At 35.8% G+C, this 27,319-nt stretch overlaps 1 protein-coding gene across 1 annotated transcript; it reads right to left on the reverse strand.

The window, feature by feature from the left end:
* Positions 1-9,373: 9,373 nt before the first annotated feature.
* On the reverse strand, positions 9,374-12,948 carry LOC131606318 (uncharacterized). The gene is made up of 10 exons (XM_058878570.1): positions 12,751-12,948; positions 12,439-12,498; positions 12,286-12,325; positions 11,977-12,155; positions 11,805-11,843; positions 11,573-11,659; positions 11,094-11,154; positions 10,821-10,945; positions 9,703-9,794; positions 9,374-9,598 (listed from the first exon to the last, which is right to left on the reverse strand). The coding sequence occupies exons 1-10, from the start codon at positions 12,796-12,798 to the stop codon at positions 9,484-9,486; spliced, it is 846 nt and encodes a 281-aa protein (XP_058734553.1). The 5' UTR covers positions 12,799-12,948; the 3' UTR covers positions 9,374-9,483.
* Positions 12,949-27,319: the final 14,371 nt, after the last annotated feature.

Genomic DNA, 27,319 nt, shown 5'->3' on the forward strand with positions numbered 1-27,319 from the left:
ATTGTCAAAGTCCGAGTTCTGGTTGAAGGAAGTGACTTTCCTTGTCCATGTGATTTCAAGTGGTGGAATTTTTGTCAACCCTTCTAAGATTGATAATGTGTTACAGTGGGAGACTCCGAAGTCTGCTACTGAGATACGAAGTTTCCTTGGTTTGGCTGGTTATTATCGCAAGTTTATTGAGGGTTTTTCTAAATTGGCATGGCCTTTGACTCAGTTGACTCGAAAATGACGAGCTTATGTGTGGGATGTTACGTGTGAATTTTTTTTGTAGAACTGAAGAAGAATTTGACAACGGCTCCAGTATTAGTTTTTCATAATCCAAGTGAATCATTTGTAGTATATTGTGATGCTTCTAAGATGGGTCTTGGTGGTGTGCTGATGCAGAATGGTCAAGTTATAGCTTATGCATCCAGAAAACTGAAGGTGCATGAAGGGAATTATCCTATGAATGATTTGGATTTGGCAGCAGTGGTTTTTGTATTAAAAATTTAGAGACATTATATGTTTGGTTCGAAATTCGAAGTGTTTAGTGATCACAAGAGACTTAAGTAATTGTTTGATCAGAAGAAATTTAATACGAGGATGAGAAAATGGTTTAAGTTGTTGAAGGATTATGATTTCAATTTGAGTTACCATCTTGGTAAAGAAAATGTTGTAGCAAATGCTTTGAGTAGAAAGTCTTTGCATATGTCGATGCTTATGGTGTGCGATTTCAAATTGATTGAATAATTCAGAGATATTAGCTTACTGTGCGAAGAAACTCCTAACAGTGTGAAGTTGGCTAGGTTGAAGTTGACTAGTGGTATCCTTTTTTAGATCATAGAAGGTCAGAAAGCTGATGTAAAATTGGTTGACTGCGTACGACTAATTAACCAAGGTAACGGATGTGAGTTCCGAATTGATGAGAATGGTGTGATGAGGTTCTGAAATAGAGTGTGTGTTCCAGATATATCATAACTTAAGAAGAGTAATCTTGAGGAAGGGCATTGAAGTGGTTTAAGTAATCATCCTGGTGCTACAAAGATGTATTAGGATTTGAAGAAGTTGTTTTAATGGCCCGGTATGAAAAAGGAAGTTGCTGAGTTTGTTGCTTGTTTGACTTGTCATAAGTCGAAATTGAACATCAGAAGCCTTTGGGACTCATGCAACCGTTGTGATGATAAGTGAGGGCGTAAGGGGAATAGCATAGAAAGTGTCCAAGGGGGAACAAAGTAAAAAGAGAAAACAAGAGAGATAGAGTTCATTTTGAATGATCGTAGAATTAGGAGAACATGAAGAATAGGCTAGGGCTCAGAGGAGAATTTTTTAGAACGCGAAGAAACAAATCAAATATGGGTCTTTGGTCCTCTTGTGATATAACTTAACTAGTACGCTAAAATTTGGTTAGGACTTGTATACTCTTCTTGATGATTGTTGGGTCTAGGTGATGTGAGAATCTCTTTTGCAAACTAAGGATTGTTTCTCCGTACTACATTATAAATATCTTATATTCTTGTGATAAATTGTTTAGTTTGAATATTTTTACTTCTAACATACCATCATGAGTCATTTCCAAAGTATCCCAAATTTCTTTTGTTGTTTTACAATTAGAAACACAAAAGAATTCATTTATACCTAGGGTTGATGCAATAATGTTTTTAGCCTTTTTGTCTAATGATACTTTCTTCTTGTCATCTTTATTCAAACAACATTTCACCTTTGATTGTTCTAGACTATTAATGATTGTTGTAGGAATGAATGAACCATTTTCAAAAGCATCCCGTGTTTCTTCTCTATGTGCCTCTAGGTACATTTGCATGTGAATCTTCTAGAAGTCATATTATTCACCAATGAAACATGAGGTTTGTTGTTATTGCCACCATCTACCAAGAACGGTTTTGCATAAGTCATATTTATCCAGAATGAGGAGAAAGTTACCTTAACCCACCCTGATGATAAATATAAGTTTAGAGTGCAACCTAAGATAGGGGATGGGGTGAATTAGGTTTTAAGAAAATTTCTCGTTATTTTTCCGATGTCCTATTTCTTTTATTTTATGGAAGAACAATGATGAACTTATGAATTATAGTGCAAAAAATAAAAGTTCACTAATGTAAATGAGACATAAGGATTGTACTAGTTTCCATTATAAACAAGAGTACGTATAGTCCATTCACACCATGTCAAGGATTTTCACTATGTTAGATATTTTTACACCCTCACTCCAAGAATCTCTACAATCCTCTAACAAAATCAAGAAAGCACACCACTTTCTTTTCTTACAACACTTTGAGGAAAAAAACCCTATTTTCTCTTAAACTGGCTTGTTACCACAAACTTGGTGAACAAGTTACAATACAATGATACAAATATATATGTACATGTTATTTTGGATGATTTCCAAAATTCTAATTTTATCTTCTCTCTCAAATAAACAATTCAAGAAAATGTAAACTTTGAGTGCTAAAGGTTTGAAGAATTTTTTCTATGATATATGAAAATTATGCAGGCAAAGTTTCGAAGAGTTTTGAATATGAACACTTTGAAACACATATGAATTATTTGAAAATTTTAATGAAAGAGGTAAATTGAAATCTGAAAAATTCTTGCTTTAAATACACCACAAGATGCCTCTTGAAAGAGTAACAATGTTTGAAAAATATTCATGATTGAATGCAATGATTAGGAAAAGATTTCATGAATAATTGCAATGTAAAGGCAGTTTTTTTCACAAACCTCCAGGAAGCAATCAATTGTACTAAGAGGTCAATCGATTGTTCCATGGCCACCGTTCAAAAATATGAAAAATTTACAAAGAGCAATCGATTGTGGGGTTAAAATTTTAAGATAAAAAGACCCCTCGATTGATTGCCTTTTAGCATCAATCGATTGATGCTTCAGTCGAAATTTCGAAGTCAGGGGAAAACATGTGATTGATTGTTCTATATTTTTAATTGACTGCGCCCTTTAAGAATTTGTAATTTTTCTCTTTTAAAGTGTATTTTGAATAGAAATCCTGTATGCATGATATGGCAATTTTAGAAGGGTTTATATGAAAGGTTGCGAACACCTAAAACTTATACATAATTGAGTTGTCAGTGTACCATAACACATGATCAATCCCTTGATATCTAACTTAAGCATGATCAATTATTTTCTTAAGACTTCTTCAATATTGAGAGATCTTTTCTTTCTTTGAATAAATGTATTTTCATCAAAACATCATATAATTAAAAAGTTTGTCTTCACAGCAAGTATGTTTTTGGGTTGCACCATGTTCAATGTCATGTCAGAAACAAGATCCTTCATTTCAAGATTAAGACGACATGGAATGGAATAACTAAATATTTTGTAACACAATCATGATTTTCTATACCATAGCCACATTAAATGTTCATGTATTATTTAATATAAGGTATTAGTGTAACTTAAAAGGACACACATTTCCTCGTTTCGGTGTCATCCTATTTCATCTTCTGAAAATGTTTTGTGTACTTGCCACTTCTTTCGCATCTCAACATCACAAATGCATGTCTTCTATCAAAACCATTATCTCACCATCCAGTTACAACGTCAAACCCCAATTTGGCAGCCTTTGTGCGGATCCATTAGAGCATATTTTCACGAACAACATGCTTCTTCTCTATTGCAAATTGTTTATAAACATCTCCTCGACATCATCCAAATATAACATCCATATACACATAACACAATAGCTTTGGGGACAACGTCAGAGTGCACCATATATAAGTTCAATCATAACAGGAAAAAAATTAAAAACTCACTAAATTTAACATCACACTAATCCGAAAATACACTTTCGTATTATATTCAATAATAATTGAAAGATACACTTCCAGATACAACACTCGTTTTTCAAAACAAAAACTAGATTCTAGCAAATAATGAGGAAAGAAATACATGTACATTACCTTAAATTTCAACATATTTGTTCTTTTTTATGTGATGAAAATAGAGAAATGTTATTTTAAAGTAAGAAACTTGATTGAGTATAGAAGGAAGTTTTGGTAGGGTTTGAAGAAGAATGACGATATGATCATGAGTGAAACATACATGCAAGGTAGTGTTTTATTCAAATATCCTGATTGACACAATAAATGTAGGGGTTAGTCAAGAGATATATTTCCAAACTATTTTTTTAGAAAAATGGAGAATTCTCAATTACAACATGTTTCTTTATTGAGAAGAGTGTCAAAGGCTCAACAAGGAAAAAGACTACACAATAGCTCTAACAAAACCAGAGCCAACCAAATCTAAACAAATCTGATCTTGAACGAAACCTGACATTTCATCCTGAAATTCAATGTCTATATAACTCTTAATGCCTGCTCTAGCTAATTTATCAACACACAAATTAGCCTCTCTACATGAGTGCAACACATTCACATCTACAAAAAGCTCTATTATGTTTCTGATTTGCTTGATCAAAGCACACCCTTCAAACTCTTTGACAATATCCAAATCAATGACCTCAACTACCTAGTAGCGTTCACACAAATCTCCACCTTATTTCACCCCATTTTCTGGCTAAATGTTTTGGTGTGCATTAAGTGCATCTTGAGATATACTTATTTTATTTTAGAAAGACAACTTTGAGATTCAAGAGTAGTTCTTCACCTGTAAGGGGGGAGGAACATCCCTAAAAATAATAGGTGCAAGGGTGGTAAAAAAGTTGACATAATTATTTAATTAGAAAAAAATGGTTTAAGTAATAAACTTTGAGTTCTTGTGTGGTCTTTCTTTGAAATATTGAATCTTTGTGTTTTATACTTTTTGGTTAAATTTCATATTTTATTTGATGAGTTTTGAAAGAAATTTTAAAAATTAAAATGATTTAATAGATTCAATTTGTTTATATTTTTCTTAGAAAATGAGAATTTGCCATTTTTTATATTTTCTTTTTTTCGTTTTGGGAGTTCTATAACTCTACCTCTGCTTTAGGGAGCTGACATGCATTGATTTTCTCGAAGAAATCCATGTGATTGTGTCTGATCAATTTTTCTATAGTTGCCTTTTTTCTTTTTCTTGTATGAACTGTTTTTGGGTATAACTTCCAATATATACATTCAATTGAAATGGCACATAAATGTTTTGAGAGTTTCCGAGAGCATTTGTAAAAATTCTGGTCTCTCTGAAATAAAAAAAAAGATGGATTTTTAAGAATATAAATATTTTATTTAAGGTTGTTGCATGTTGGAAACTAGTAGTTTGTATACTGAACTTAGCAATAAGCCTTGTACTTGTACAACACACAAATAGTTTGCATTCTGAACTCTTTTGTTTTAATAAAGATGGTTCCTTAATAATACTTAGGGGTGGTAAAACGGGCCGTGGCCCGCGCACCCGTCAAAAAATGGCGGGTTGGGTTGTGATTGTAGGCCCGCCGTTCGCCAAAGCCCGCCCCGTCAAAATCCGTCGCCCGCCATACCCGCTCCGCCAAAGACCGCCGCCCGCCAAAGACCGCCGCCCTCCTCCAAAACTCACTCTTTTTTTAGTTAATTCTAGTAATTACAATTGTTTATGGTTTATTTTATACATTTATTTAAATATATGTAATATTTTTTAAGTAAATTTGTTAAAAAGTTGATTTTATAAAAAATTATTTTAAAAAATAAGTGAAAAGTTTAATTAAAAGGTAAAAAAAGCCTATTAATCTATTAAAAAATATAAATAAAAATAGGCGGGTAAGCCCGCCAACCCCCCATTTTGGCGGGACGGACATGACTTTTATGTCCATTTTACTTGGCGGGCATGTCCACCCCACTCGTTTTTTGGCAGGCATAAGGTGAGGCGAGCGGCGGGCGGCCCGTTTTGCCACCCCTAAATACTTAACTTAATGATGTCCATGTTTTAATTTTTTTTTAGCGTTTATAGCTTTTAATTTTCACCCCTTTTCATCACCGTTGATTTTTATAACATATACCATTTGTTTTGGAAATTTCTTTATCCACCTCCCTACTTTCTTGGTCACCCCTGGTGAAATCCCCAAAATACCCCCTGTTTCGGAAATGCATTTCCGAAGTCCCTTATTTTATGAGAAAATAGGTGATTTCGGAAATGTACTTCCGAAAACGTGTTTTTTTGATAAAAAACGTTGATTTCGGAAATGTACATCCGAAATATTGTTTTTTTCCAGAAAATAGGTGAATTCGGAAGTGCATCTCCGAATTCACCCCCCTTTGAAGAATTCGGAAATGTACTTCCGAAATAAGGTCTGGGACAGAAGAAAAATAATAAACAACAACGATTCGATTTATCTAACGGATGAAGATTACATCGATCACATTACATAAGATTAAAGTTACATATTGTTAAACACGGGTAGGTGAGGATGAGTCAACATTTTGATAACGTCGGCCCCCGATCTTTGAAGTTTCGCATCCAACTCGATCGGACCCTTCGAAGAAAATCGGTCGAAAGTTGTCCACAAAACCGCTAAATCTTCGTCGTTCTTGACCTCGAATGGTGTGAACTCAACGTCTTCGTCGTCGTTAAGCGATGGCGAACAGTACTCAAGCTTGACAACCTTCCAATTTTTTGGATATTGCAATAGCGTGTTGAGCGAAGTTATCAAGTCCGCAAACGGTGTGTCGCGCGAGAAGCGGAATTGGAACGGCATCGGGTAGCCACTGGTGAAGTAGACGAATGCTAGGTGGGGGTAGGTTTGTGTCATTTGTGTTTTGTGGTGTGAAGATGATGAAGAAGAGTGTTGTATTTATAGACTTATTGGAGTAATAATGGTCCAACAAACCTTATCCTGCATTCAGTGGAAGTTTCGGAAATGAACTTCCGAATTGGTCTGAAAACATGTATAATTCGGAAATGAACTTCCGAATTATGCAGAAACAGAGGTGAATTTCAAATTTTAAGACTTGCATTCTGTTTTGGGTTAACAATACCAAATGCATATAAAATAGGCATAAAAATGTCAATGACAACATAAAACATACTTATATTATATATGTATTGAATCGGTCCGATTTTATATGGTAAACGAGAATACATACAAAAAAGGACACGCACCGGTCATTACAAACAAAAAACGGCCCGGTAAAAACTAAAATTCGCCGAACCAATTGGTGGCGCCTAAATCTAAAATCGGTATGTTCTTCGATCGCTCTCTATTTTCCTCACGCTCTTGGCTCATCATTTCTTCAAACTCCGCCATTCTTGAAACGAAAGGATCCGGCCAAGTCTCCGCCTCATTTGAATGATGTGTCATCCATTGACAAGAAGTAGCCGGTATAGGACACCCCGGTTTCAAAAAAACTTGCACGAAGTGGCGCGATCTTAGATACCCGAGACATATGATGCGGCTCGACGCGTCCAATGGCGGTCGGCTATGAAGTGGAAAGAATGTCTCACATAGTCCAAATCTCGTCAAATCGACACACACCCGATCATATGCACTTGCTATTAGATGGCCCATATCGGGGAATGACCTCCACTTCGAAACCGGGGCGATACCTCTAAGTGATGGAACAAGTGAATCATGAAGTTTCTCAAAGTTTTCTTGATTTTCATAGAGTCGGGCGTAGATGTCCCGATGCGAAGTCAACTCCGAAATAAGTTCTCGTCGAATTAGAGTGTGATTTTCTTCTCCTTTTCCGAGCAAACCCGCAACGGCCCGATATCCACAATTGTCGTCGCCTCCAACATTAACTATGTTGTCAATATATTTGTGCATAAAAAGCGGCATCTCTTCAATGTAGATCATGGGAGATTTTTTGATCGGAGGTGTGCGAGACGGCTTTGAAATACGGGCTCCTTTGTTACCACTACACTTGGACTTTGGTGTCGGTGAATCCGCATTTGTTAGGTAACTTAATTCGGAAATTTGTTAGGTAACTTAGTTCGGAAATGCACTTCCGAACCATCGCAGTTTCCATCACAGATTTCATCAATCAATGTAGTGAAGTAGGGAATGAAATGAGAGATGTTTACCTCAAATTGTAGCTTTCTATGCTCCCTTTAACGTGATCAACGGTTTGAAACTTGATTTTGAGACGAAAAATGGTTTGATTTTGATGGAAGTTTTGGAGAGGATTTGAGTTTGTTTTGGAGAAAAATGATGAAATAGTGAAGGAGGGAAAATGGTATATGAACACTTTTTTTCGGAAATGAACTTCCGAAATAATACCTGACTGTAAAAAACAACGTATTTTTTTAATTTTCATGCATTTTAGAAATGCATCTCCGAAAACACCAATTTTTTGGTGTTTTCGGAGATGTATTTCCGAAGTCTGAAAAAATCTAAAAAAAAAATTACTTCGGAGATACATCTTCGAAGCAGGGGTAAGTTGGGGTTTTCGCTAGGGGTGACCCCATAGGAAGGTGGATAAAAAAATTTTCTTTGTTTTAATTGGAACTTTAGTTCCTATATTTTTTTATTACTAATTTCTATAAAACTATAATCGTATTACTATTTTAAATTTTGAAAAACGATAATTAAAAAAAAATGGATGATGCACCGACAGTGTAAAACATTACATTGTCAACCAATCACCACCATGTCTCCAATTAAACCATTATTTTATTTTAAAATAAATTTAATGACATGACAAATTGATGATTTTCTATTAGATGACAGTATAAAACGTGCACTACCTTTTTACTCTAAAAAAACATACAATTTTCACAAATATGGCATTTAAAAAAAAACGGAGGAAGTATTACTTATCAATTAATATGTTCGTATATTTAGAAAGTTTTAAGACTAGCAAATGGGTACAATTAGTAAATGCCATAACATAGACGGTGAGTTTAGAAAATAGATTAGCAGATTTTCATTTACATTTTGAAAGAGGAATATTAGCATGAGATGAACTCAATATACATAAAAGTAGTAATTGATAGACCTTTGTTAAGTTAGCTGATGCATCATTCATTACTTCTTATTGCATTAATTTTTTTGTTCGTGCCTACTTCATTAGATTCATATAATCTTCTTTACCTCCAGTCTTTCTATTCAAAGTCATCACAAAAATGTTATTGATTGTATCGTCTCATAGAAGCAAATATCCTCACTCATAGCATACATTCCCCTGGAGCAACATACCTTCCAAAAGGTAAAACTTTCCTAACATGAACTACACAACATTCTACATTCAAGAATACTCAGTCACAAAGTCAATCATCTAAAACCCTTGTGCTCAGGTTGACCGATCGTCAATGGGGAAAATGCCACGGGTAAACTTTCATGATTTTCAAAAGAATCTCCTTTAAACTATGTACTGGTACTGATAATATAATTGAAAAGCTGAAAAAAAATCCAACAATTCATAATAGAACGAAAAGTCACTCTACACAAATGGTCTACTAATGAAATACAATTATTTCTATTTTAGTGATAAACAAAATAATACAATTTAGATTTATAAAAAATGGCAAAGATGATCTGCCAAAAAGAAATTCAATATTGACATAGGAATCCAGGGCACCACCTACCTATAATGATATTCAACAAAAACTAAAAAGTATCATTCATACATCTGTCAATATTAATGAAGATACAATGACAACATATGCCAGGAAAAAGAAAAGGGCGATCTGTACGAAAAACTTTGGATTTTCCCTCATGTTAGGCGATGTCACCGCCCTGAAAATCAGATAATGAATAATCATATTATAAAATCATTGAACAATCCATGGCAGTAATTTAATTGATGTTTTGATTACACTTCTAACTAGCAGAGTGATTACCTAGCAATTCGCTGAGAGAAACGGGGAAAGGGTAAACTTTGTATGAACACAATGCCTGGTCCAGTTAGAAGAGCTGTTACCGCATTGTCACCCTGTAATTTCAAGATCACAATCATATGTATAAGACTCTTAAGAAAATTAAGATGTATTTTGACAGGAATCCAATATCAAGGGAGACATGGTGGTTCCCATTCGTACAATACTATGCGGTGTACAAAAAGGCTACTGATGATTTATCATAAATAATTTCTATTAGTAATCCATTTAATCTAAATCCTTCTTAATAGTTTGACCTATAGTTTTCTTCATTCTCCCTCTTATCTTAAGACAATCTTTTGTCAAAGTTTCCTCATTGTTAAAATTTTTTACAAGTGTCCAAACCAACTCAGGTGAGAATAACTTTTTTTTTTCCAAAACAGGTTTTATCTAACTTCTCTCTAATACTTCCATTCATAAACTACTCATCCGCTGCAATTTTTACGGTCTCACTCTTGGTCTCATAAACCTGTACATCAGTAGTTGTGCAGGAAAAGTTTCTCTTAAACTCGAGCAACGTCTGTTTGAATCATATGCTTTACATATCTTAATATTCTCTGTCATTTTGGATGATGGATCCAAACAAGGTTGGAGTTTATACTTCCTCCCTTTTCCCTCTCCTCAGTATTCCCTCAAACCATTCCCTATCCTCCCTACTATATTATTAATGAATCCTTCCATCCTTATTTTCCCTAATTATCCAACTGATATACCCTTGTACTCCCTAATATTTCTAAATTTACCTACCCAAAGACATTCTAACTAACTAACTAACCAACTAACTGTTTTCTCTATTTACCCCTTCCTTCTTTCCTGACAAAGTTTCCTACTGAGGTTATCGGCTAGTGAAGTCTTCAGTGATGAGCATAAAAACTTGGAACTGAATACTGCAACTGCAATTATTGAAGAGGAAGGGAGAGAATTAACTGCAACTACAAAGTTTCTAAACTTGTGAAGTGTTATTAGGAAAACATATATGTAACAATCAAACACATTTTATGAGCCCACACAAAAAAGAATAGTTCACAAGAACGGTATTTACTGTGGAAGATGAAAATACTTCAGAAATAGAAGCTACTTACTCCAAACATTGTCCTTCTTGCAGGACCATTATATTTTATTTGGATATCTACTGTACTCGTCACAGCAACAATGCAAGAAACATCAACAGCTAGAACTTCACCAACCTCAAGAATTTTCTGTACAACTAACAATGAAGATAATCCACAAGAGCAATCCAATGAGAAATACTACAGGAGTACAGTAATAAAGAAAAACAAAAATACTCCAAAGGATCCGGAAACCAAAATAAAAAAAATAATGCTATAATATGTATACAAGTCAAGAAAATATACCAGATCCACCCCCTAGAATGAATGCAAGCCCTTGGCCGGATAACTTCTGCCTCAAAAAAGCCTATAACATGAACCTGGTTTTAGAGAAGTAATATATACGCATGACAATAATACTTTAACTTCTTCCACTTCCACATTTATTTTCCAATTGAAAACAGATTATGTCGGAAGAAACATGACTGATAAAGTTTATACTGATTTATTATTAAAAAAAAAAGTTTATACTGATTTTGAGGAAAAAGTCACAAACAAAATCTGAAGCCCAAATGTCAGGTGCTAAATGTCGTGGTAGATAATATGATAGAACACCGTAGACATTGCAGCCTACTCAGAATGCCAAATCTTTGAGCGCGAGTACATTGTCCATTTCATATAATATAGATATAACAATAATAATAATAACAATCAAAACAAAAAAACTAAAATTGCTTCCCGGACAAGTGGCCAAATTTTAAGTTATTAGGTCCTAAATATCTCACCTCAGCCCCAGCAACAACATTACGCCCCCTTTGATCAACCATGTTGCTGACCTTCACGTCATTGACCGAGCACAAAAATGCATCAGGCTACAAAAAATTCAAAATGAAGTTAGTTTGTATTTCAGGTCCTTAGATTAAAAAATACTAATGATTACCAACGAGTAAATCCATAGAAATCAAATTTTAGTATTTGAATCAATCTGAACAACATTCGAAAAGAAATTGGATATACCTGACACAGGATCTCTCCATTAAACATTGCCAAATCAATCTGTATTCAAATAAGTAGCAAACACACAGTCATATATGAAATAATTTCAGCTAGATAGATACAAATAATGGATTTTGAAATTTAATAGTGTAACAATCCACTATTTAAACAATTCAGAGATGTAGGTACAAACCGGGAGAATTCTAGCAAAATAAGGCGCAGCAATTCCAACAAACCCATCACTTGGTCCAGAATTGCGAACAACAATGTTAGATATAGTTTTGCCAAACAACCACTGCCATATGCCTACTTCATTTTCTGGAACATATGCATTTTCCATTTCAACTGACCCCGACATAAAGCACATGGAACCTACAATTGCCATAACGTACAGATTCAATTAAAAATATTGGCAAGTGTGCTCCACAATTCCAACTGTAAGTTATGTATAATATATGAAGGAAATAAATTGACCCCTGAAGGTTTTGAGCAAACAGCTTACCAGGCTTAGCGATGATTTTTTCTTGTGGCTTCAACATTATCTGGATTGCAAGAACCAAGGGATAAACGATGTTACATAATTATATATTGTTGATAATATCAAAAGAAAGACAAAAAGAGATTGAAATTTAAGACTCAGGATAGTCACATATACCTGAACCACCTGAGCTTCACCACCTAAAATCTGAAAAGGGATCATTGCATCTTGCTGGCTCTAAACAACATTAGATGAAAATTCATCAAGACATTGTGAAGGATAATTGAAAAGAACAAATGAGTTCAGCCAAAGAGTAAATTATGACGATCATAAACTCAAGCAAAACTTTGTATGAAACTAACTAAGGATCAGTATTAATTGCAAAACCTAAATTAATTTCACAAAATTCAGGAACACTTCAATTTCATGAAAGCTATTACAGAATCTAGGTTAACATAAACAGATGATTGAAAAAATTGGTGTAATCACCTGATAAACATAAGGCTGAAAAGGCGTTGAGAAAAATGGCGCAGCCATGGCCAAGTTCTATAGTGGTGCAACAATTTTCAGAATGATAGTAGTAAATAGTAACCTAATCGAACGTGATTTTCAGATCTGAGTTTGATTTGGAGGATGATGGTGATGAATTGGGTTCGGGGTTTTTGTGCGTTTTGTTTTTTATTTTATTTATTTATTTATTTATTTTTATTTACCGCTTCTTGTATATGTTTTGTTGAAAATACGTGTTTTGTTCTGATGTGGCTTATTTCTATTGGGTGATTGATAGATGATTTGGCTAATTTCTATTGGATATATCACTCAGAAATTCCAAGCGGTGCTCGTGCTTTTTTAACATGGTCAATTTGTTTTAAGATGGTCAATTTGTTTCCTGGATTTGTTTTTTCGTAGAGATTTTTTTTTTGTTTGTGACAAGTCAATTCATCCATACTTTTTGTCGAAGTCAAGGAATTAAAATTTGGACAAAGATTTTAGTACTCTTGAATTTGGTTGGGTATTGATATATTTTCTCAATTAAATAAAGATATTGAATGTCATATTATTTTTTAATATTATTTTATTTTTGAAAAAAATTAAAATTTTAAATCAATTAATACTAAGAATACTAGCTGGTACCAATTAAAACTAAAGGATATCAAAGAATTTGTCTAAAATTTTAGGTCTTTTGATCTTGATTGGTTCAAAAATATAAATTTATTTTTAATTTGTAATTTTTGAAATTATCAATTTTACGTTAAAATTATTTGATAAACGGACTTCTGTCAAGATGTAAATATGTAACACTAGTTGATACAACTTGGTAAAATGGTACTAGTTTCTATTACATCGTCTAACGTTATTTTACATTGATAATAGATATTCATTAAAAAAATATCATTATTTTTACATATATTAAAAAAATATATTATTGTTATATGAAAAGATAAATTATAAAGTATTTTATAAAATTGACTCACACTGACAAAAGAGTTGTGGTTTCAAAGTTGAGACATTTCATCATTAATATAAAAGAAATAAATTTAAGTAATTAATATGATAGATAAAAGAAACAATTATTTTAAGATAACAATAAAAAATATAGATGAGGCATTTTTTGAGACATAATAAATAATGAGGTTTATTTATTAAATTACTGAAATTTATATATCATTTGTGTTAATTTTATAGATATTAAATAGGGATAAATAAATGAAGTGATGTCTAACTCCAAATTTTAATATTAGACACCATTATAAGTAAAAAATATTTTTTATTCATTAGATAAATGACATATATGGTATATGTATAGGTCAGGTATATTGATTATTTTACAAACCTTATAAGTACATTTTTGTTTATAGTAGGTACAAAGGTAGACCTTGCCAGCTCTTCGTTGAATTTTGTTGGCAGCAAATTTATTTGGTGAGGATTAATCTATCAAGATGGGAGAAAGATTTACGAGAAGTTAGACCAAGATTTGTGTATTGAGTAGTGGAGGTTAAACTTTACAAATGCTTTTGTGAAAACTCTAACACAATTAGACTTTTCAGATCACCACCTAATACTCATAATTATCAATGAGGATAACTTTGAGAGAGCAGATAAAATTTTCAGGTTTTAAAGTGTATGGCTTTTGGAAGAGATATGTGATGATACTATTCGCAACATTTGGAATCTAAGTATGAATATGATAGATAATTTGTTGCAAATTAGAAATCATGCGGTTCAATGGAAAATGCACGTTGTTAACAACATTATTCAACAGAAGTTAGAAATGATGGCCAAATTGAATGATATTCGATGTTGCATTCAAAATGGGAGAGATCAATATGGCCTTTCTCAATTAGAAAGAAAGCTTCATCGAGAAATGACTAAAATCTTGCATCAAGTAGAACTTTTGTAGTTTCAATGACCAATAGCAGAGTGTTTGGTGGGCGGGGATACAAAACATGCTATTAACATGTTAAAACATTCCAAAGACAAAAGAAGAATGTAATTGTTATGCTTATAGATGGTCAAGGAAGATAGATCAAGAATGCATACGACGTCAATAAGTCACACTACTAGAAAAATCGCTTTTAGTGACCGATTTGGTGACTAAATATTTTTGGTCACTTTAGAGACCGAGTTAGAGACCGCAATTTGAATAGAATAATTTTCATCACTAAATCAATTGCTAAAGTAATTTGGCTATAAAAAAAAATAAGGGGCCAACATGTTTTTAATATTTCATTAATAAAAAATTTCATTAGTGTTTTATTAAAAAAAAATCTCAGTCAATCTTTTAAGTTTCTTTTTTAACATTTATCAATAAATTTTTTTCTTCCCACTTTTCTTTGGAGAAGTTTCTATTTATTTTCTATAACACTCTCTCATGTATCTACCAAAGAACTCATTTACCTCAATCATAAAACCCTAATGTCGTCCCCTTTTTGATTGCGTTATTTTGTCCAACAATGGCCACACAGTTTCCACAATTCTCTTTCTTTCATTGTGGATTTTCTTTCAATCCATTCATTTTATCAAAACGACAGAGTTTATGTCGGATATCCACCGCATAATGCTTAACTTTCGATCACCTTTAAGCTCATCCAAGGGGGTTGGGCATCGAATATTCCGTCCTTGTTACTTAAACTGCCTTTGTGACTGCCTGACTGGTATGTTTTTTAAATTTACTACCTTTGTTTGTATTCTCTCTCATTTTACGATTTTCTTTTCATATTGATATTAATTTATTTATTCTATTTCCGCCATTTTGAGAGTCTTTGCTCTATTCATAACTTCTGTCACAGTTAAAAATCTTTTGTTGTAGCCAATGTTACTTTAAGTGGGTGTTTCGTCTTTATTTTATTTTGTTTGTAAAAACTCTGACTATAACCCTTTTTATAATTAGATCTGTTTGATTCAATAAAATTGGTTGTATTTGGTTTGATTTTATGACGCCAAAGTTACTTGAAGGTGATGCATATGAAATATGGATGATGTCGTGGATTCTAATCTCCTATAACATGATGGTCAATTAGTATAATTGTCATACTACAATATTTAGGTTGAGTGTCCGTCTTTCGAATCAGGCGCCCCTTGTTCAGATACACCACCCGAATCCTAAGCATTCATTAACAATGCACAATCATGCATGAGACATATATTGGATCAATGAACAATATATACGAGATAGTGGAATTTAACTACACTTTCTAGACTTCAGGGAATCAACTACCCATTCTTGGAGTGGCTGCTACATCCTAGGAAGACTCTGTTAATGGCTCTAGGGACTATTAATACACCAGGGTCGTACTTCTCATCTCCATGTGAGCTAACTCTCAATATCATAACAACCCTAAAGCCTCTAAGAGCCGTTAATCGCCAGGGATTGTCACACATTTGTATTTCTAGCAAGTAAAATTGGCACCTACCGTGGGCCCCCGATAAAATTAACTTGGGCCACCGTCACATCATTCTACTGTTAGGTGCCAAATTGTGTTAATATTTAGTTTAATTAATGGCACATTTCGACCGTTTTTATCGTATATTCGTACAATTCCCTGAAGTTTTAGATAATTATTTATAGTTTATAATTTTAAGATTTCTTTTAATGATAATATGTGTTTTAGTTGTGATCTTGTAGGTTTTAGCCATTTTTGGGAAGTTTGGAGCTTGTTTTGGCCTTCATTGGAGAGTGCTGGGCAGAGGTTAGCGCGCGTCGCGCGGAGATATGGGCGCGTCGCGCCCTGGGCAAGATATTGTGGAGCTTCAAAGCAGAGAGTTGCGCGCGTCGCGCGCATTGGCGGTTTATATTTCTTAAGTGTAATGGCGCGAAGCGCGCTGGAGGGCGCGACGCGCCCTGGACAGAAAACTGTTTTACTATATAAGGAGTAAATGTGATATTTGACTTCTTCTTCTTGATATATTGAGAGCTCTTGAACCCTAACTACTGTAGCAAGTGAAGAATTGGAGATTCGAAGCTTTGATCGTCGATTAATCGCCGTAGATACTTGTTGATCTTCATCCTTTCCTTCTTAAGCAAGCTACCATTCTCATGGATAGCTAAATCTCATTTGTATCAAGATAAGATGTAATCTTCCTAGCCTTTTGTATGTATTTCTTGTGAATATATTGTGTATGAACAAGTGATGATCAATATAGATGGTTTAGTTTGTTTATTAAAGCTTTTCTATGGTATAAATGTTTGAGATATCAATGTTTGTATCTAGACCTAACTTTATCATTTATCAAACTATAAGTTGCAGACATGGATTTAGCATTTGATGTTTACTTAGTATCGGTTTTAAAACGTTATTTGTATTGTTTAAACGGTGGAGAAATCGTCGGTTAAACAATACGGTAAATCTAACTATATCGTTGCGGACACGGACGATATAGGCGTCGATACGTAATTATATTGATCGTTACCGAGTTCATATACGTATATTTATAAGGATACATACAAATTTAGGTCGATGAAATCGAATCTTGATACATTTTCTTTAACTTAGAACTTTCATTAATTTACTCTTTGCTACTAAAGTGATTGAATGATCTTTTGCAAACCCAAAACTAAAGTAACATTAACTCATGACAAAATAGGCTATAGAACGGCGGTGATATCACAATAATCCCTGTGGATACGATATAAACGAAAAGTACACCACAATACTCTTTCAACAAAATGGCGCCGTTGCTGGGGATTGTTGTTTAGATATTGCAAGCATTGCAATAGTTTGTTTTGTATTGAGTCTTATAATTAATATCTTGTTTCTAAATTTATTTTCCTTGTGTTTGTTAATTTGCTTGGTTAGTTTTTCAGATTACAGTTTATGCGAGGACGTATACCTACAGATCAACTCCTTTTTGATCCTGAGATTGAGAGGACTGCACGTAGAGAGAATAGCAAAACTCGTAGGACGAGACAACTAGCTAGGGAAAGAAGACAACAACAAGAAGCATCTTCTTCTTCAACTCCGGTTGAAAACTTAGTTGAGGAAGAAATGGCTGCTGATCCTAATGTTCCACCTCGAGGGCCTTGTGTTAATAGCCCTCGACTCAATGCACAATTTGCTTGTGATCAAGCCAATGGAAGAAACTCCGAGATGAAAACGGGGTTACTTCAATTACTTTATCAGAATCCTTTCACAGGAGCAGATCACGAGGATCCTTTTACTCATCTAACAAAGTTCTATGAGATCGCCGGAACCATTGGTGCTCCGGAGGCCGAAGAAGAACAGGTTTTCAGGAGACTATTTCCTCATTCCTTGATAGGAAAAGCTAAGGAATGGTACCTTGATCAACCAAATAATGTCATGACAAATTGGAACGAGTTAGAAGAGAAGTTTTTGGATCGGTTCTTTCCTCACAATAGGTTCATGGAAGCGAAAACTTCTATAGCGGTGTTCTCCCAAGGTCCGAGTGAATCTCTCAATGAAGCTTGGGAGAGGTTCAAGTCTATGGTTAGAAAATGCAAAGGGCATGGGTTTGATGAATTGTCTCAAATCCATATCTTTAGAAATGGACTCCAACCTCAACCAAAAACTCTTTTAGATGCGACCGCGGGTGGTTCGTTGATGTCAAAAACAGCTGCTGAAGCAATTGCTATCATTGATAGGATGGCTTTAAATGATCATCAAGGGCAACACAACCGTAGTGCATCGCAAAGAAAACCAGGAGTTCTTGAATTGAATACTAGTGATGCAATATTTGCTCAAAACAAGTTATTGACTCAACAAGTAGAATTGCTCACTCAACAAATGTCAAAACTCCCTCAACAAATCAAAGAGATACATGGAATCCCTCCTACAAATCAACAAGTGATGTGTTGTGAATTGTGTAGGGGTGACCATCAAACTGGTTTTTGTCCTCCACCGGGTGAAGAGGTGAATTATGTGTCAAATCCGAATCAAGGTTATAGTGGGAGACAACACCAACCTTACAACAATAACCAAGGTTACCAACAAAGAGGTAATCAAGGTTATCAAGGATGGAGGCCGGATGCGGGTCCATCAAATCGTCCAATTCCTTATCAAGGTGGTTACAACCAACAACTTCAACAACCTCAACAAACAAAGCTTTCAATAGATGACACTCTTAGCCAATTCATGCAATTGCAAATTGCAAGCCAAAAGAGTACGGATGCCGCAATAAAGAACCTTGAAACTCAAGTCGGGCAATTGTCAAAGCAACTTGCCAATCAAAACAAAGGTCCTTTTCCGGCTACTACACAAGAAAATCCTCGTGAGCATTGTAAGTCAATTCTAACTCGTAGTGGTAGAAATATTGATATGGGTGTGGGAGAGATAGTTGAGGAAGAAATTGTTGAAAGTGAAAAAGATAGGGTGATTGAAGTAGAAAAAAATGTTGAGGGTGATTTAGTTGAAAATGAGAAAGAGAAAGAATTAGTGGAAAAAGAAACTCTTGAGAAAGTAGTAGAAAAAGAGAGAAAAAAATTGAGTGTGAGTGAGAAGGGAAAGAAGAAGGTGGATGATTCTATACAAGTGAAGAAATTACCTTACCCTCCCGGTCCGTCAAAGAAAGAAGATGCAAAGCACTATGCTCGGTTCTTGGACATTTTTAGCAAGTTACAAATCAATGTTCCTTTTTCTGAGGCATTAGAGCAAATGTCGATGTACTCTAAATTTATCAAAGACATCATCACTAAGAAGAGAAGATTCTTGGATCCGGAGGTAGTCACGGTGAGCTCTTGTTGTAATGCGTTAATTCAACGCACTACACCGATTAAATCAAATGATCCTGGACGGGTAACCTTGCCGGTGTCTATTGGAAATGTTCAAATAGGCAAAGGATTGGTGGATACCGGCTCTAGCATTAATTTAATCCCATTGTCTATGGTGAGAAGGTTAGGAATTAATGACTTGAAGTCGACTAGAATGACGTTATCATTAGTGGATAAATCCATAGCTCATCCTCATGGAGTTGCGGAAGACTTGCTTGTCAAGGTTGACAAATTTTGGTTTCCTGTTGATTTTGTCGTCATAGACATGGAAGAAGATCCTGATATACCTTTGATCTTAGGAAGGCCTTTTATGAAGACGGCCCGAATGATGATAGATATTGATGATGGCTTAATGAAATTAAGGTACCAAGATGAAGAATTATGTCTTGATCTCTTTGAAGCCATCAAGCATCCGAATGATGATGACGATTGTTTTAGAATCGATGCTACTGAAAGGGCTATTATGAAAGTGGAGAATCAAATGCACTTGTCGAATCCTCTTGAGAAAACTTTAATGGAAGCTCTCAAAGTTCTCATCAAAGATCAAGAGAAAGAGATTGAAGATTGCTTGAGAAATTTAGAGGCTTGTGATGAGATGAATCCATTTGAAACTCAAATTGAAGAGTTGAAGGATGAACCTAAAGTTGAAGAGCAAAAGGTGGAGTTGAATGTGTTACCGTCTCACTTGAAATACGTGTTTCTCGGTGACAATTCTAATAAACCGGTTATCATCAATAATGGTTTGTCTAGCAAAGAAGAGCATCGATTGAAGGAAGTATTGATAAAGAATCAAGAAGCAATAGGATGGGTTTTATCCGACTTGAAGGGTATTAGTCCGGTCTATTGTATGCATAAGATTATGTTAGAAGATGATTTTCGGCCCGTGGCACAACCTCAAAGGCGATTGAATCCAACCATGAAAGAAGTTGTTAGAAAAGAGGTTGTGAAGTTATTAGAGGCGGGGATGATTTATCCCATCTCCGATAGCGAATGGGTGAGTCCGGTGCATGTAGTTCCTAAGAAGGATGGATTGACGGTTGTGAGAAATGAAAAGAATGAGTTGATTCCTTCGAGAGCGGTTACCGGGTGGCGTATGTGTATTGATTATAGGAGGTTGAACCAAGCAACAAGAAAAGACCACTTTCCATTACCTTTTATGGATCAAATGTTAGAGAGGTTAGCCGGAAGAAATTTTTATTGTTTCTTGGATGGTTATTCGGGATACAATCAAATATCAGTGAATCCGGCGGACCACGAGAAAACTGATTTTACATGTCCCTTTGGTGTTTTTGCTTACCGAAGAATGCCATTTGGGCTATGTAATGCTCCTGCAACATTTTAAAGGTGCATGCAAGCTATCTTCTCAGATTTGATCGAGAAAAGCATCGAGGTGTTCATGGATGATTTTTCTGTGTACAGGTCGTCATTTGACTTGTGCTTGAAAAACCTTGAGGTGGTGATGGAAAGATGTATTGAAACAAGTTTGGTTCTCAACTGGGAGAAGTGCACTTTCATGGTAACGAATGGGATAGTTCTTGTCCACAAGGTATCTTCAAAGGGGCTTGAGGTCGATCCGGCAAAAATCGAGGTTATTGAAAAGCTTCCCCCACCGGTGAATGTGAAAGGCATAAGGAGCTTTCTAGGACATGCTGGGTTCTATAGAAGATTCATCAAGGATTTCTCCAAGGTCGCAAAGCCTTTGAGTAATTTGCTCAACAAAGGTATGGAATTTAATTTTGATGAATCATGTCTAAAAGCTTTCCTAGAACTCAAAGAAAATTTGACCACCACACCCATAATTGTCGCTCCCAATTGGTCGCTTGAGTTTGAACTCATGTGTGATGCTAGTGACTATGCGGTTGGTGCGGTCTTAGGCCAAAGGAAGAACAAACAATTCCATGCTATACATTATGCGAGCAAAGTTTTAAATGAGGCACAGGTTAACTATGCCACTACCGAAAAAGAATTGCTCGCAATTGTATTTGCATTGGAAAAGTTTCGTTCTTACCTCATTGGTTCTAAAGTGGTGTGTTATACTGATCATGCCGCAATCAAATATCTTCTCACCAAGCCTGATTCAAAACAGAGGCTTATTCGGTGGATTCTTTTGCTTCAAGAATTTGATCTTGAAGTGAGAGATAAGAAAGGTACAGAAAATTTGATTGCGGATCATTTGTCTCGGTTAGTGAATACCGAGGTGACAAACAATGAAAAAGAAGTGAGGGAAGAATTCCCGGATGAAAAACTGTACATGGTACAAGAGGTTAGACCCTGGTTCGCGGATATGGCTAACCACAAAGCATCCGGCTGGATACCGGAGGATCTAACTTGGAATCAAAGAAAAAAGTTTTTGAACGATGCTAATTTTTATGTTTGGGATGAGCCTCATTTGTTTAAGTTGAGTAGTGACAATCTTTTGAGAAGATGTGTCGCGGATGAGGAGACAAAAAGCATTTTGTGGCATTGCCACAATTCGCCTTATGGTGGTCACTTTAATGGTTTGCGTACGGCCACAAAAGTCCTTCAATCGGGATTTTGGTGGCCTACTTTGTTCAAAGATGCTTACCACCATGTTGCCTCATGCGACAGTTGTCAAAGAACTGGTGGAATAGGGAAAAGAGAGGAAATGCCCCTCCAAAGTATTGTAGAAGTAGAAGTATTTGATTGTTGGGGCATTGACTTTGTTGGACCATTCCCTTCCTCAATGTCAAATGAATACATCTTGGTAGCTGTGGATTATGTGTCCAAGTGGGTGGAAGCGATTGCTTCACCCAAAGCGGATGGTAAGACCGTGATCAAATTTTTGAAGAGAAATATATTTTCGCGGTTTGGCTCGCCAAGAATGTTAATTAGTGATGGCGGATCTCATTTCTGTAATGCCCCGCTCGAGAAAGTGTTGGAGCAATATGGAGTAAAGCACAAGATAGCTACTCCATATCATCCACAAACAAATGGGCAAGTTGAGAGGACCAATAGAGAGATTAAAAGAATTCTTGAAAAAACTGTGTCTAGCTCTAGGAAGGATTGGTCAATGAAACTTGATGATACCTTGTGGGCATATCGGACCGCTTTCAAAGCACCGATCGGTCTTACACCATTCCAAATGGTGTATGGTAAAAGTTGTCACCTTCCCGTAGAATTAGAACATAAGGCATATTGGGCCTTGAGACTTTTAAATTTTGACCAAAAGTTATGTGGGGAGAGAAGAAAAATCCAACTAAATGAGTTGGAAGAGATGAGATTGCATGCCTATAAGTCTAATTCAATTTACAAGGAAAAGACCAAATTCTATCATGATAGTAAGATTGGAATTAAGGACTTTAAGGTAGGGCAATTAGTGTTACTCTTCAATTCCCGGTTAAGACTTTTTCCGGGAAAGTTGAAGTCAAAATGGTCCGGACCGTTTTTGGTCAAAGATGTGAGGAGCCAAGGGGCTATTGTGATAGAGGACCAAAAATCAAACCAAGAGTGGGTAGTTAACGGTCAGAGGTTGAAGGTTTATCGAGGAAGCGATTTTAATCGTGAAACTTGTGTTTTATCGTTTGGTGATCCTTGATCGCCTCTGACCGTCGAGCTGACCGACGTTAAACAAAGCGCTCTTGGGAGGCACCCCAAGTTGTATATATTCACTTGTAGTTGTGTTATTTTTGCAGGTGGAATTTTTGAGTTGTCGTCGAGTCAGAAACGATCTACCGGTATTTTTGGTCGTGCTGAACTAATGCAGTTTTTCTGCTGTTTCTGGTGTAGCGCGCGCCGCACCATAAGTGCGCGTCGCGCGCTAGATGAATCCAAATACCCCTTCCAGGCAGAGATGAGGGCACGTCGCGTCGGTTCTGCGCGCGTCGCGCGCTCTACATATTTTTTTTAAAAAAAATAATAATTTGGTTTGGGCCCACCCATGCTGGGCCCGACCCGGTTTCGTTGGCAGAAGACTTAGTAGGGTTTTTGGAGGTCTTTGCCTCCATTCCAACCCTTTTTCCTCTTTGTGTCAAGAGAGTTCAAACAAAACACAAACTTGTTCTTGCATTGTTGTGCTTTCCATCACTATTTTCGTTGCTTAATTGTCATCATCATCAAAGGTATGTTCTATCTTCTTCTCTATTTCCATTAACTTAAGTTTTAGAACTTTAGGTTTTTAGATTTAGGAATTTTTGATAGATTTTGAAAAACTAGGGTAGAAAACAACCATATGCTGTATCTTTTTAGAAGGGAGGAGAAGCAAGTTCTTCTCTCCTGTTTTGCAGGAAAATGAAGTTTTTTTCTGGGTTTCGCAGAGCGCGCGTCGCGCGCTGTACATATTTTTTTTAAAAAAAATAATAATTTGGTTTGGGCCCACTCATGCTGGGCCCGACCCGGTTTCGTTGGCAGAAGACTTAGTAGGGTTTTTGGAGGTCTTTGCATCCATTCCAACCCTTTTTCCTCTTTGTGTCAAGAGAGTTCAAACAAAACACAAACTTGTTCTTGCATTGTTGTGCTTTCCATCACTATTTTCGTTGCTTAATTGTCATCATCATCAAAGGTATGTTCTATCTTCTTCTCTATTTCCATTAACTTAAGTTTTAGAACTTTAGGTTTTTAGATTTAGGAATTTTTGATAGATTTTGAAAAACTAGGGTAGAAAACAACCATATGCTGTATCTTTTTAGAAGGGAGGAGAAGCAAGTTCTTCTCTCCTGTTTTGCAGGAAAATGAAGTTTTTTTCTGGGTTTCGCAGAGCGCGCGTCACGCCCTGTTCAGCGCGCGTCGCGCCCTGGGTTCAATTTTGATTTTTTTTGTATGTTGTTTGGGTTGTTGTATAGGGTCTGTTTTGTGCTTGATGATGAATGTGGCTTGATATGTGCTGTTAATTTTGAGGTTATGCTAACTTTGTTTCAATTGTTGTGTGTTTTGTTTGAATTACAATTGTGCAGGAATGGCACCTTTTTTGAAGAGAAAGAAGGCTGGGTCTGGTGAGGGATCTTCCTCACAATCTGGCAGGTTTGATCGGACAAAATTTCAAGGTCCGGAGCAAGAGGCGAGGTACCATGAGCTCGAAAGCCGAGTTGTGTGGAGTGAACGCACTGTAGTTCCTATTGACCACGACCACTTCCAAAGGGCGTGGAATGCTTTGTCTGAAACATGCTGGGACAAGTTGTTCACTCCAGGACAATTCTATCAGGTGGAGATTGTCAGAGAGTTTTATGCAAACGCCTTGCCTCCGAGCAGTTGGGTAGGTACTGAAGCTTACCCGTTTAAAACATGGGTGAGAGGTAAGGCCATTGATTTTAGCAAATAGGCTATTTTTGATTTTCTTGATAACCCTCTTGCTTTGGTGGAAGAGTGTGAGTACCATCCCAGGTTGAATAGAGGAAACTGGGATGTGGAGAGTATTAGGGAGAAGATTTGCAGGGCTGGTTTCACCTATACTCTGACGAAGGCTGGGCTACCAAAGACTTTTACCCGTAGTCAGTTGACGAATGAGGCTCAATTGGTGACCTCGGTGGTCCTTTATAACATAAGGCCACGAAGTCACACTTCCTCCATCACCATTGATACTGCAGGTCTGGTTCAGGGTATCTTAAATGGTGATAACATTGATGTGTCTAGGATAGTGGCAAATGAGCTGAAAAGGGTCGCCCTGAATGGGACTCTTCATGGAGATGGGGTAAAATGTAGGTTGATTTTTCCTGGTTTAATAATGGGTTTGTGCAGGAAAGCTGGTGTCCGGTTTCCATCTGGGGGTATGATTCCCATGGATTGTGTTATCGATGATGTTTTTGCTAACAGGTACTGTTTGCCTGGAGGTCGTCCTTTTGGTGCTCCTGCTAATGCACCTGACCTTCCCGATGCAGCTCGAGCTGTTCCTGTTGCTGCTGCACCGCCTGCTGGTTCTCAGTATGGTGAGGCAAGTGACTGGAACTATCAGATGCACATGGCGCATCAGAGAGCGTTTATGTTTATGCAGGATTCTATCCGGCAGCTTTCTCTGCAGCAGCCTGTTGGTTCCAGGGAGGATTTGTCTGCATATGCTTCATGGCCTGAGGGCAGGCCAGATCTTGAGGAGGGGATGGCTGATGAGGAGGACACTTCTGATGAGGAGTAGATTTTTATGCTTTCTTGTTTTATGTTTTATTGTTTTTAGTTATATGTTAGAACAATTATTAGTTATTTTGTTTTTAATTTTGTTCCATCCTTTGGATGAGGTACTTTGAAAGGCTAAGTTTACGCCTTTGGATAGTTAACACCGGTTTGGTGTGGTTTTTTATTTTATATAAGTTCAGTTTACTTTATTTATCGCATTTATTTATTTTTAAGTAGTTTATATTTTTTTTAGTGTTTATATTTAAGTTATAATTAATTTTGATAAGTTGTCCTGATGATTAATTAGTTGGAACATGAATTTTTGTTGTCACGATGAATTTGGGTGATGCAACGCAATTTGAGTGGTGATGATATAAGTTGAAAACTGTACGTGCAAGGTACATCCTTTATCGTTTTGTTTATCAAGTACCGTTGATTCTGATGCTTTTAAATTGTACAAATTAGTTGTCATTAATTTCTGTTGATAAAATTAGTTCAATTGTGAATCACTTTAGCCTAGCTGTAGTTGTGAGGAGACTTTCCACTGTGTAGATATATAATAAATTGTGCTGGATACCAGCAATGTGCGTTTTAACTCGTTTTTATTATGATTAATCTTGCATTTATTATTAAATTGTGTTAAGCATGAAAGTGATCAAGGCGTTTTGTTCTGCACTATGAGAAAAACTTCCAATCCAAATGTAACCTACCCGGTGAGTGTGTGAGTATTTGATAACCACTTTGAGCCGTTTTTGCCAAGATTCAATCGGTATCAGTTCCTTGTTTATATTTGCCGATTTTTGATCTGAATCTTGATGATTTTCTTTTAACCTTGAAGAGTACCATGAAATATGGTTAGGAGTGTTTCCTTTTCGCCTTAGAATAGAGAGCATTCGTGATTATGTGGTGGTAATATTCAAGTTGGGGAGAATAAAAAAAAAATTGTTGTTGTATTGGTGTTGAGAAGAAAATAAGTGATTGCTCAAGAGAGAAAAAGAAAAAAAAAAGAAAAAGAAAAAGAAAAATAAAAGATCTTTGTATATAGCTAGTTCCCTTTAAATTAAAAAGATGAACTCTTGAGCAATAAAGTTGTGTGATCTGTTGATAAGGATGTGTGGATGTAATTGTATTTGAATGCTCTCTTAGGTATTGACCCTTTCGATTCAATGGCCGTGAGATATGACACTTCCTTGTTAATCAAGCCAAGCTACAACCCGAAAGTCCTTAGTGATTCATGCTTATATACTTTTTATTTATTCTGTGCTTAGATGAGTTCATAATTAATTCGGTATGTTTGCGTCATTGACTGGTGAGTGTTAGGATCCTCCATTTTTGTTCTCTCAATAGAGAAGTGCGTAGGTGTGATTCATTCTTGAACTTCTTTTGCTTGTGGAATTTTTGACATAAAATTTGTATATATGATTAGCATTGTTATCATGGTACTTTGATGGAAATTGGTAAGGATTGATCTTGGTGTACTGTTGGAATTTGAACCACTCAATTGTTCTTGTTTCTTCCTGGTTGTTTCATTTGTGAAAATTTGTGTTCCCGGTAATTTATCATTGTTTTGTTTGAGGACAAACAAGAGTTTAAGTTGGGGAGCGTTGTTAGGTGCCAAATTGTGTTAATATTTAGTTCAATTAATGGCCCCTTTCGACCGTTTTTATCGTATATTCAAACAATTCCCTGAAGTTTTAGATAATTATTTATTATTTATAATTTTAAGCTTTCTTTTAATGATAATATGTGTTTTAGTTGTGATCTTGTAGGTTT

The sequence above is a fragment of the Vicia villosa genome, linkage group LG1, assembly GCF_029867415.1.
Source record: "Vicia villosa cultivar HV-30 ecotype Madison, WI linkage group LG1, Vvil1.0, whole genome shotgun sequence".
Lineage (NCBI taxonomy): Eukaryota > Viridiplantae > Streptophyta > Magnoliopsida > Fabales > Fabaceae > Vicia > Vicia villosa.